Below are 12,254 nucleotides of genomic sequence, written 5' to 3'. Positions count from 1 at the left end.
CCCCTCCCTGGGCCACTGTTTCCCTGTCTGTGATACCACAGTGGCCCAGCCTGGACTGTGGGGGGAAGAGGGATGCAGGCTGCCCTAGGGCAGGGGCAGGGAGAGGCCACAAGAGTCCTGAGCCAGAGGCAAAGGGAGAAGATGGGGCCATGTGAGGCTGCTTCCCTAGCCTGGTCCTGCTGCCCAGGGCGGGCAGAAGAGAACCCTGCCAGCTCGCTGCCTTGGACCTGCTCTAAAACATAGTAGGTGGCAGTGGGGACCAGGACAGCCCCTAGCCCAGGCTCTGGGTGCCTGTGGCCTCCTCGCCTCCACCTCCTTCCTGTTCTGCTCTGCTTCTGGCCCCAGTGGCTGGCCCTTCCTGGGCTCCCAAGGCCAGGTTGGCCCAAGGATGGATCAAACCACCCTCAAATCCCTAACAGGGGTGTGGAGGTGGGTGTTACATGTGGTCACTCCTCTGAAGAGCCAGTGTAGGTCAGAGGTGATGCTGTTCTAGGATGGGGTCCAGAGCAGAGTGGTCATGCCCTGGGAGGATGGCCAGAGGGGCCAGGACTTTGTATATCTGACCAACGGTGGACTGAATTGTGTCTCCCTCAACTTCAGCGGTTGAAGTCCTAACCCCTAAGACCTCAGCATGTGACTGTATTTGGAGATAGGGTCTTTAAAGAGGTAATTAAGGTAAAGTGAGGTCACTAGGATGGGCCCTAATCCAGTATGACTGTGTAAGAGGAGGAGATGGGGACACAGATACACACAGAGGGAAGACCATGTGAAGACACAGGGAGAAAACAGCCATCTGCACACCAAGGAGAGAGGCCTCAGGACAAACAGCCTGCTGGCACCGTAACCTCCATGCCCCAGAATTACGAGATAATACATTTCTGTTGTCTAAGCCCTCGGTCTGTGGAACTCCACTATGGCAGCCCTAGCACACTCATACACTGGCCAAGGACTTTTGTGGTGTTTTCTGATGCAAGAGGTAGGCAGGGGTAGTTGGGAGGTGTCAATACTAGGTTTGCACAAACATTTGGATGGTTTGAGGAGACAGGGGGACTGAGATATCACTTTGGAGTCTGACCATTCTTTTTTCTTTTTTTTTGTGGTACACGGGCCTCTCACTGTTGTGGCCTCTCCCGCTGCGGAGCACAGGCTCTGGACACGCAGGCTCAGCAGCCACGGCTCACAGGCCCAGCCGCTCCATGGCATGTGGGATCCTCCCGGACCAGGGCACGAACCCGTGTCCCTTGCATTGGCAGGCGGACTCTCAACCACTGCACCACCAGGGAAGCCCCTGATCATTCTTCTTAAAGTGAAATCTCCTCTTCCTCTTCCACTCCTGTCCTGAATAATTGTTTTAAAGCCATTAGATGGGACCAGGCAAGGCAGGCAGCTGCCTTGAGGCGGGGCTGGGCTGCAGTGGCCCCGAGTGGGGTGTTGGAGTCTGCACTGGGTGAGGAAAAGTCTGAGCAGGGGCTCTGGTGGTCCATGCAGGGATGTCGGGACCCAAACAAGGTGAGGACACCCACAGGGCTGGGGCAGCAGGGGCAGTGGGAGACTGGCTACTGATAGGACTGAGCAAGTAAGTCTGTACACAAAGGGCAGCAGGAACCAGGCTTCTCACTGTTATCGAAGGAAGTCATAGGGAACGGGGAAAGCTAGAAGGAATCTGTGATTTTGGGTTGTGATTGGAGTTGTTGGTGTAAACTTGTGCTTTTCTGCCTATACAGGTAGAACTAGACATACACAGGGGTCTGAACTCGGCGTCCGCTGAGCAGGCCCACAGGAACGAGTGCGCCCCGGGCTTCGCAGGAGGCACTCAGAGCTCCCTTTTGCCAGCCCTCCGGGCTTGTCAACTCGGTGGTGCTGGCCCCACTGGCCCTGCTACATGCGGCGTTGCTGCCATCTCGTGGTCGCTGTGGGACACTGTCCTGGGCCAGGCTCACCCCTGGAGAAGGGGTTAGGGGGGCTTCCCAAAGCTCCCCACCGTGTGTCAGCAGAGCCCGATCCAGGACCAGCGGGCAGATCCCGCCTCTCTCTCATTGCCGGGATCAAGACACTACGGCCCCACTCAGGGGCAGCAGCTCAGACCCAAGAGAGGGGCACAGGGACCCTGTTGTTGGAGCTGCTGTCTGGGAGGCAGCGAGCACCCTTGAGAGCTGGGAGAGCAACACCGGAGGCTGAGCTGGCGTCTCTGAAATTACCCAGGAGTTGGCGGGGCAGCGCCCATGGCTGGGTGTCAGATGCAGAGGCCGTTCTGGATGGAGGGGGTACCATCCATGACAACATGTTTGGAACATTTCCTTGACAAATGTTGTGGTACTGGTCCTCTCAGTTAACCCTCATAACAACCCTATGAAGGAGCAACTGCTATTAGCGTATTTACAAGTGAGAACGTTGAGGCACAGAGAGGTTAAGTAATTTGCCTAAGGTCACACAGCTCAGAAGGGTAGCGTCATGACTTGCTGTTGTAGGACAACTGGACAGGCTGGGACTGGGGGGTGGGGTCAGCGTCCAGGCTCAGGGGTGGGTCTGGGTGGGGGCGGTCAGGGAAGCCAAGAGGGTGCAAAGGGGGTGGAGGCCCTGCTAAGGGGCTTCTAGGCAGCTCTGGTCAGAGCTTCCTCCAGGCTCCAGAGACTGCCTCCCAGTTGGCCCCTCCCTACCCACCTGCCTGCCTCCACTCAACCTCCCTACACCCCTGGCCAGGTGCCATTTCCGAGGCAGAGGGCCCTGCAGGAGCCACTGGCGCCTGGTTAATCCTGATGCGGGGCCGCAGCCCAAGGCTCCCGCCTGCAGCTGGTCCTCTTTTACGTGGGGCCGCATGACTTCCCGCTGCTGTGATTGGCCCAGGACCTGTGGCCTCAGACACTGCCTGGTGCCAGGAAACCCAGCCTGGTCAGCACCGGTGGCTCCTGCTGGGGCTCCCTCGCCCAGCCCAGCCCAGCCCAGCCCCAGACGCCTTCTCTCCGGAGGGGTCCTCAAGATGGAGCCGTCCAGAGCTGCACCCTCCAGGGAAGCCTGGACACCTTCACGGCAGGGCTCTTTGGGCAGGCCTCAGCTCACTAGCCTTGGGTCCTGGTCAGAGGCCCTCTCTGGCCTCCTAGCCCCCGTCACTTGGCATTAGTCTCCCTTTCCTTCATTTCAGAGCAGGTGGCACGTTTGCAACTTACACCTGTCTATATTGCCCCCTTCCCTCCACGTGACCCATTCACCGGGCCCATTTACCTCTGTATTCTCAGCACCTAGAACCATGCCTGGTGTGCAGCCGGCGCTCCTACCCACACGCAGCAAAGAACAGGTTACTTGCCGACTTTAGCCATTCACAGGCCACGAGCCCCTGGAGCGACCCACTGAGGGTTCCCTGGCTCGCCGTCGCTCACCTGGAGGAGGGGCAAGCAGAGGGGAGAGGCAACGGTGCCGAGAGGAACAGGTCCCGCTCTTCCCTTACTTAGGGTGTGACTGGTCCTGGCATCCCCCGGCCTCAGTTTCCCACTTGTAAGCAGTGGTCAAAAACATCAACCCCGCAGGGATGTTGTGAGGCATGGAAAGGCCCAGGCCAGGTAAGGGCCACAGCAGGTATATGGTGGGGATGGAGGGGAGGACCTGGGAGAGCTGGGGGGCTGCAGGGAAAGGGGAGAGGCCCCCAGTCTCCCAGGGGTTCAGGTCAGGTCCCAGGAGAGATGGCTGGAATGGCCGTGCGAGCAGGTGGGACACCTGTCTGAGCTCAGTGGCACAGCGTGCGTGTGTGAGCACAAGCGGCAGCCATCCAGCCTAGCCAGCGGTGGGGGTGGGTAACCCACCGAGTATCCCCACAGTCCTCTCGTCTGACTGTCAGGTGCTGCCGGCCTCCTGATACAGGTGCACATTGTGAAAAAGATGGTCACCAAACCCAGGTGCTTTAGGGACCTTCACAGGCTATGTGGAGTCAAGCAGACTTCGGCTACTGGCTCCAGACACCAGTGGTCTGGTGTGTGGTTGCTGGCCGTTGGCCAGAAGCGGCCAGGGAAGGGGCCTCTGGAAGTGACCTGCTGTCATGAGTGCTGACGGGAGGAGGCGGCCGGGCCGGCAAGATAAAGCAGTCTGGGGAGTCGGGCCGAGGTCCCCAGCACCCGGCCGCCTCTGTGTGACCTAAAGCAGAAGACGGTGGGGGTGCTGGTGGCCGTGTGACGGCACGGTACACCAAGTTGGGCTTCTTCCCAATTTTGAGTCCCAGCAGCCTGGGCAGGGCTGGCAAGGCTCCACCACCTCAGCACAGGCGTCACTGCTGAGTAACTAGGCAAAGCTGGACCATGTCCAGGAGATGCTTAATACCTCGTGAAAACCACAGCCTTCCCATTACCTGGGTGAACACAGCGAATTTACGCAGGACATAGGCGGTAACCTTGAGTTTGGACCAGCTGAGCTCGGTATGACTGACAGGTGAGGGCCCAGGGCGCCTCCATCTCCTGAAAAGCTGTCCGACCAGGCCGATGGCTGGCTACCCAGGGGACAGTGATATGGCTGCTCCCCTTGGGCAGGGGTGGTGGGGAGAGGAAAAAAAGGTGGTTTAGGTTGGGGAAATGGGTCAGATGTCACGTTCAGCCGCCTTTCCTCCAGGCTGGCTCCTCTGCAAAGCTCTGAATCTCAGCCTAGACGATAAGGCCCCTCCTCCCTGCTTAGGGGATGGACAAGCCTGCCTTCCCTGTCCCCGTCCCACTGTACCCGCCTCCCAGCTGCTTCCCTTGCCCCAGCTCCACCTGGAGGGCTGGCTGAGCCTGGTCTCCTGCGTGCACGGCTCCAGGCCATGCCTCAGAACGCACGTGCACCCCGCCCACTGCTGATGGGAGCTGGGGGCTGCTCAGAGACCCGGGTGAGCCCCACTCCAGCTGCCCAGGCCCCCTGGACCCAGGCATTCAGACTTCTGCTGTCCTTCATGGGCTGACCTTTCAGGCAGATCAACTGTTCCAGCCCCCTTCCCTCCCACCACCGAGTGCTGGGCCAGGGGGCACCAATGTGCCTCAAGCAGTGACTCGCGGGGAGCCTGGTGTGAAGATCCCAGACCAGAAAAGGTGGTACCCCAAGACCTGGGGCGGCTGAACTGCCACGGAGATAAGAACCGACACCTGCGCCTGAGCTGTGTGCCCAGGCATCCACACTGAGCCTCAATGTTGTCATCTGAAAAATGGGGACGACACACTGATGTGTGAGGAGGTGCCCAGCACCTGATAAACAGCTGCACCTGGGGCGGCTCACATGACCCACTGAGTCGCAGACCCAGTCTCTGTAAAACAAGATGCAACTCTGCTCCGCCCAGGGTTGTGGAGACGATTCCACGAGCCCACGCATAGCCTGGAACAGCGCCTGGCACCTAGGCCTCAGACGGGATGGCCGTATTGTCCCTGCAGGTTCACTGCCCCACCATGCCCACACCTGCTCCGTCTCTGTGACCACAGTGCTACTGCTGCTGGGCAGGAGCTGGCCTGAGCGGGGACGGCAGTGTGAGGTGCTGAGGATGCAGACGCGTCGCTCGTGGAGAGCAATGGGGCCACTTGGCAGGCAACGCGTGGCTGGAGCCTGTGCTGGTGTGAGCCGTGGCTGGGTGCCCAGGCCTGCTCCTGCACCCGCCTCGCCTGCAGATGCCCATCTCACGGGCGGCCCCCAGCCCAGCCCAGCCCAGCCCAAAGGAGTCCCTGCCTCTGGTGAGGACAAGAAGTCACCTCCTCCTGGAGACTGAACACTGCTGGCAGGATGCTTGTCTACTTTTAATTGGGGATACAAAAGGCACCTCTCCCAGTACAAGAGGATCAACCAACAGGTGCGGGGGCCCAGGGCCTGGTGGAGCCCTGCGTGGGAGGAACAGAGGAAGGATGGAGGGCAAGGAAGTGGAGGTCGTGGGGCCCACAGGTGCCGCAGGCATCCCTGGAAGCCTCCCCTGGTGGCCTGGGCCTGGTGAGGTCTCCCCCAACCACATGCAGCTTCATATCTGGACAGTGTGCGCTCAGCAGAGGGCCACACACCCTGCCCTCAACAGCTGGCCAAAGCCTTCGGGCTCCAAAGCAGGGCCTGGGGAATGGACCTGAGGCTGCGACAGAAACTTCTGCTGTCTCCAGCCCATGGCCAGGCCTCGACTGTCAGTGTGGGCTCAGAAGAGGGCTCCTCTGGGCATGGGTCCAGGGAGCGGCAAGGGGACTCACGCTGGGGCAACCAAGCAGCCGGCCTTGTCTGTTCCGGGGCCTCCGGGTCCTCAGCAAACTCGCAGTGGTCAGTTGGGGTGGGAGGGGAGGCAGGGGTGTCCAGGGTTCCGAAGTGCAACTGACCTGTTCCCCCAATTCATCTGGCTGCCCCCCATACCCCCAGACAGCACGGCCCCAACCTCAAGGGGGAGAGAAGGGCATACAGCCACCCCCAAAGCAGCCGTTAACACTGAAGGAGAGACAGGTTCCTGCCACGGGGTGTGGGAGCAGTGGGGGCTCGGGCTGCAGGGTGCCAGACCCCACACTCATAAGGCAAACAGCATGTCGTCATCTTTCTCCTGGGTCTTCTTTCGAGGGGCACTGCCAGGCGGGGGACCCGGGGGCCCCTCAGCTGAGGGGCTGGAGAGGTTGGGCAAACGGTCGGCCACTTTGGCTCGTTCTTCCAGGAACTTGTCAAATTCTGGAGGAACGAGAGGGAGGCTGCAGGTGGGCTCGGAGGCTGGAGCGGGGCAGGGGTGGGCAGGGCCAAGGGCTACTACCTTCACTGGTGACGCCCTTGGGCTCCTCCGCGTGGTTCCCCTGAGAAAGCAGAAGGTGAGGTTAGCTGCGGGCACTGTGGAACGGGCTGGGGCTCAGGCTGCTGACTCTGAGGGGTCCAGACCTTGGCTCCAGCCCTGCCTGAGCCACAGGCCTTGGCCCGAGCCACTGGACTTCTCTGAGCCTTGCTTTTCCGCTTGGTGACACTCACAGGGCTGTCGGGAAGCTATAACAGAGGACTACTCGCAGAGGGCCAGGTGCAGGGTAGGGTGCCCGGTAGGCCTCTGACAATCGCTAGTCCCTTCTTCGCAGTGTCTAGAGGGGTGGGCAGACTCGCCCCGTGGTGGAAAGGCTGACACCCAAGCCTGAGGCCACGCATGCTCACGCTGGGGGCTGGGGAGCAGATAAGCCTTCACCCACCAGATGAAACGGATGGACCTTCTCCTGACCTTGGGCAGAAACATGGTCTTGGCCACTTGCAGAAGGCGGCCTCTGGGCCTGGAAGTGCCCAGGCACTTGGTCCTTGGTGCCAAGAATTGAGGGGGGTGGCGGCAGATGCTGGGGAAGGGGCCCGGACGGGGGGCCAGGGCTGACTGCCCCCTGCCGCTCACAGGGGGCAGTGGGGCTCTGGAGACTGCCGCCCCCCACCGCGGGCGTGGCACCCCTCGCCGCTGCCTATCAGCCTCCCGACCTGCACGAGGGGGCTGCCGAGCTCAGTGCTCCCATGGTCCCGGCTGCCCTCGGCCCATCTGTCCTGCCCACAGCGGGACCTCGATCGGCAGCAGGCTCGGGGAAGGTTAGGCCCCAGAGGCTGCGAGGGGTGCGGGGCCGGGCCCTCCTCCAAAGGGACCAGCCGGGGGAGCGGCAGGGGAGGGGACACTAGCCGCGCTAACGCCCTCTCCTCACCAGTCGCTCATCCTGACCCCACCCCCCGTCACCTCCTCATGAGACAACGGGAGCCCCGGGGCAGGTGGGCAAGGAGGGGGCCGAGGAGGGGGCCGGACTTACCACGTCCGTGGACAGCCACTGCTCGATGTCCTCCATGAGGCAGGCCTGGGTGACGGGGATCTGGAGGGAAGGCCAGGGGGTGAGGCAGGAGGGCAGCGCGCCTCGCCGGTCTGGGGCCCACCGGCCGTGGCCTGGGGCAGTCGCCCACCCCTGGGACTCCTCCCTCATGCGGTGGGGCCAGTCGGACCTGCCCTGCGTCCCCGTCCCCGGCAGTCCCTCCAGGATGGCTCCTGCCCAGCTGTCTGGGACCCCGAGTTCTGCCCGCTGTGCCAGGCTGTGGGCAAGGGGGAGGCGGGGCCAGCAGGCTGAGCAGGGGATGGGGAAGGGCTCCTGACAGCTGGAGCAGGGCCACGAGGAGAGAACGGACCCCCAGCTCCTACAGGCCAAGGGTGCGGGCTTGGTGCGCAGGCCCAGGGCCGGGACCAAGCACAGGTGCTCAGGGGCATCTGACACAAGAATATTCACAGCCCAGGGAGTGGCCAGCCAGCAAGGCTGGGGCACGGGGCACGACTGCAGGCTGTCCCCCTACACCTCCACAGACTCAGCGTTTGGGGTGGAAGGGGGCAGAGGTGGGCCGGGACAGAAGGAGGGGCTGAGACCACCAGACGAGGCCAGGCCGGTGGATCCCGAGGGGCTGCGGCTATGCACAGGGACATGGCACTGTGGCTCCACCACACAGGCTCCTGCACAGGGGCGGGGGGCTGAGCACTGGACTGGGGCAGGGCTGGGGCCTGGGGGCTTCCCACGTGAAATCCGTCTACAGCGGGAGAATCCAGCTGGAGGTTAGGGGCACAGACTCTGGGATCAGAGAGCCCAGAGGCTGGCCGGACCCCTGCGACTCGGTGCAGGTTACTCAGCTCCTCTGACCCTCACTTCACTCATCGTTAGAGAGGATGACAGTACCTACCGTCCAGGTCCAGATCGCTGTGAGGATTAAACGAGACGAGGGAGCTAAAGAGCTTAGCACAGCGCCCGGCACAGCGTAGGTGCTCGGGGAGATGCGCTTACCACTCAGCTACTTTGGGAAACAGAGGGAGAGCGAGTCTTTCTCCAACCAAAGCCAGGTCGGTCCCCAAGCCCCGTCCTCAGCGCCGAGGGTGCCAGGCGGCAGCAGGAGCACCCAGAGAAGAGGCAGGAGCTGACTTCCCAGCAGCAGCAGCAGCAGTGACTTCTCTGGGCTGCCCACCTCAGCTCCCTCTGCAGGCACTCGGCCCAAGCCCAGGAGAGCCCCGGTCGCCTCCTGGCTGCCACAGGGGCTGCCTGGGCCGTGCTTCCAAGGCAGCACCGAGGGGGCCGTGGAAGCGAGAGCAGAGGGAGCGGGACAGTGCTGGGTGGGCGCCGCAGGCCCTTGGCTGCCCACCCTGCTCTCCTCTTGTTCTGACGGACAGTACCGCCTGGGTGGGCCCCCTGCGAGTGTGCCCAGCCCCTGCTCTCCGGGCCTGGTCTCACCATCCAGTCACTGAGGCTCTTCTCACTGCCGCCTCCCATCTGGGTGAGAGAGGGTCACGCTGAGGGTGGCGGGGAGGCCAGGGCCAGGGCCACCGGCGCGCTGGGGGCCTCCTCCAGCAGGGGCCTGCTACCGCCTCAGGAGCCTCTGTGCGCGTGCGCGTGCGTGCGTGCGCGCGCGCCCATGCTTGTGCTGGGCTGGTGGGCGGTAAAAGGGGACAGGAAGCAGCAGAGGGCGTCTCCCTGTGGGGACTCTGGAGTCCTGGATGGGCAGGGCAAAGCTTCTCCCCTACTTTTCACCCCAAGGGTCCCTGGGGGTGGGGAGCTGAGCAATCCTGGGATGGTGGAGTAGGCAGCCATTAGCCCCCCACTGGTTCTCAGGGGATTCTGATGGGCATCCAGGGTTAGGAGCATTGCTCCACCCGGTCCCCTCATGTTTACTGACAGGCAAAGAGGAGATCCCTAGGGCCCCAGAGCAGACTGACGGTGGAGGAAGCCTCGGGTCCTGGCTCCCAGTCCATCACCCTGTGACTGCCTTCCCTGCCTGAACAGACCCAGCCCGGGGCCTGTCACATGCCATCCAGCATCCCCACCTCCCAGGACTCATTAACCCCAGGGGGCAGCCAGTGGCTGCCCCCAGAGTTGGCACTTGATTCCATTCTGTACATTGCTGCCTGGGATCATGTTCTGACAACCGACAGGGAGAAAGCCCTACCCCGCAAGCCAGACGTAAGCACCTCGGAGATGTTTATGACCTGGTTTTAAGGAAGTCATACCCTGATTTGGTGGAAGTCACTTAAATCTCTCAAGTCATCAGAGATGAACGAGCAGAACTTAACCAGTGCCTGCTTTTCTGCAGGCAGTGGTGTGTGTGTGTTTCTGCCCCATGGCCGTCTGCCGGGTGGGGCAACAGTCAGGAGACCTGCATCTAAGTGCTCCTCATGCCCTTGCGTTGCCGTGTGCCCCTGGGCAAGTGACACCCGTCCTGGGCTGTTCGGTCAGCCTCCGCCCATGGGAGGTCAGGTGGCGTGGGAGGGAAGGGCTTCCCCCTGATTCATATGGAGTCCTGGAGCCAGAATGATGGCCCCTGGGAAAGGAAGGCTGAGCAGCAGGGGAGCACCTCTGCTCTTTAGAGCTCCGCAGGCCATCTGGGGTTCTCGTTACCAGCACTGGCTTCCAAGCTGGACAGACCAACAGCTGTGAGATCATGGGCAAATGACCTCAATTCTAAGCCGTGGTGTTCTCCTCCGTGAGTGGGAAAAACCACACTGCAGTGATGTAAAGGTTAAAAGCTTCATTGCGTGCCAGGCACTGTGCTAAGGATGTGACATCTGTGGTCTCACTTAACCCCCCTCTGTAATTAACCCCTCATCTGTAAAAGGGGATACCTTTAGGGTTTGTGTGATGACTCACTCAGTAAGCTGGGGACGCAGAGTGCTTAGCACAGGGCACAGGCTCAACAAATGACTGCTTACAAAGAAAAATGGTGGGAGGCTCTGAGACTGGGGCGTGAACGTGCTCTGCATGGCAGCAGGTCCACAAGGCACACAGGAGGCATCTGAGTCCTCGCCGGTCCCACCTCCACAGTGTTCCAGGTCTTGCCCTGTCTGACTTGGGAATGACTCCCGGGATGCTGGGGATGCCTCTGGGGAGTCGCTGGGGATCCCTCCTGCACCCCCTGCCCCGCGCCCCACTCCAGAAGACTGGGCTGCTTCCACGGCCTCCTGACTGCTCTCCCAGCTTCCAGGCTGGGTCCTTCTAAAACGGAAGCCAGATAAACGTTCCCCTCTGCTCAAGACTGCTCAGGGCTCCCACCTCACGTGGCATAAACCCAGTCCTCCCAGTTGCCCCTCAGGCTCCGAGCACCCAGTCCCACCTCGGCCTCTGAGGCCCTACGCTGTCACCAACCCTCTCCTCTGCCACGCTGTTCACTGCCCCTGCATCTCCAGCTCCCAGGTCCTGCACTTTCTAACCACCTCCCAAGGAGCTACTCGGCCCACTTACCGGGACAGAAATTCTCTCTTCCCTAAAGGCATCCAGAAACAAATTCAAAGGTGTGAGAACTGTACTTGGAGCTCTTGCGAGGGGGAGGGGTCGCCCACAGAGCCTGCTCAGTGTTGGCATGTGGCTGTCACTCCACAGAGTCCAGAAGTTAAATGGAACAAAAATGGCACCCTTGGATGCCTCCCTGTGGTCTTAGGGTCTGTTCTCCCATCCACCTCTGTCCACACTCCTGCAGGTAACAGGTCTCTGGAGGGGCAGTGAGGCCGAATACTGACTCAGCTCCCATCTGCCCTCTCAGGCTGCCTATTATAAACCACCGTGGGCATCGCTGGGCAAGCATCCCCTGGCCCTCCTTCTGGACAGGCCCCAGGGGGGGCGGCAGGGCCCCTCTGCTTACCGCTCCGGTGCTCTGCTGCCGGGCATCCAGGGCTCCAGCCAGGCCATCTGTTGCTTGAGGGGCTTCGTATTTTACCCTGAAACACAGAGGCCACCATGGCCATTATGTGCCGCCCTTGCCTTACCAGGCATGCCAGCTGACGTGAGGGCAGAGGCGGCTGAGTGGGGATGAGCTGGACTCACAACCCGTGTGGACTTGGGACGTGCCTGGGCAGGGGCGGCTCAGACCCCAGGAAGGGCGCCAACTCTGCAGGCCTGCCTGAGGATGGTAGGAAGGGTCTCATTTCCTGCCTTTGGGAACCGGGATCAGACGTGTGACCCGCATGACAAGCAGAGCAAGGCTGGAGAGGGGAGGGAAGGTGCTGGGGGCCAAAGACCAAGACCACCAACCTCCTGTGACCAGATCTGGATGAGAAATAGCGTCACTGACCCCACAGCCATAGAGAATTTGCATCTAGACCCTTTTCCGAGCTGCTCCCATTCCATAGTTTTAGAAATCATGGTTCTGTGCAAGGCTGCATTTGAATGGGGGAATCCCATTCTGCAGCTGAAAACAAACGTGCAGACGGCGGGTGAGGAGGATTCTGAATGTCCTGTGGGGGAGGCCGGCCGGCGGGTACTGGGAGGAAATCAGAGCTGACACCACAGCTTCTGGGCAGAGGAGGACGGGGAAGGAGGTGTCTGCGGTGTCTAAGG

General features: G+C 61.5%; 1 protein-coding gene across 1 annotated transcript in view; it reads right to left on the bottom strand.

Moving 5' to 3' along the window:
• Positions 1-5,720: 5,720 nt before the first annotated feature.
• TOM1 (target of myb1 membrane trafficking protein) overlaps positions 5,721-12,254 on the bottom strand; it is a 46,600-nt gene continuing 40,066 nt past the window's right edge. The window contains exons 12-15 of the mRNA XM_082634995.1: positions 11,560-11,635; positions 7,713-7,772; positions 6,707-6,746; positions 5,721-6,627 (exon numbers count right to left, since the gene is read on the bottom strand). Of these exons, the coding sequence (XP_082491121.1) occupies positions 6,473-6,627; positions 6,707-6,746; positions 7,713-7,772; positions 11,560-11,635 (331 nt within the window). The 3' untranslated portion in view covers positions 5,721-6,472. The remainder of the gene's footprint in view (positions 6,628-6,706; positions 6,747-7,712; positions 7,773-11,559; positions 11,636-12,254) is intronic.

This window comes from Mesoplodon mirus (genome assembly GCF_964341445.2).
Source record: "Mesoplodon mirus genome assembly, chromosome: 11".
NCBI lineage: Eukaryota > Metazoa > Chordata > Mammalia > Artiodactyla > Ziphiidae > Mesoplodon > Mesoplodon mirus.
Note: the sequence above shows the minus strand (reverse complement) of the source record. Positions and strands in the feature narration are given on the sequence as shown.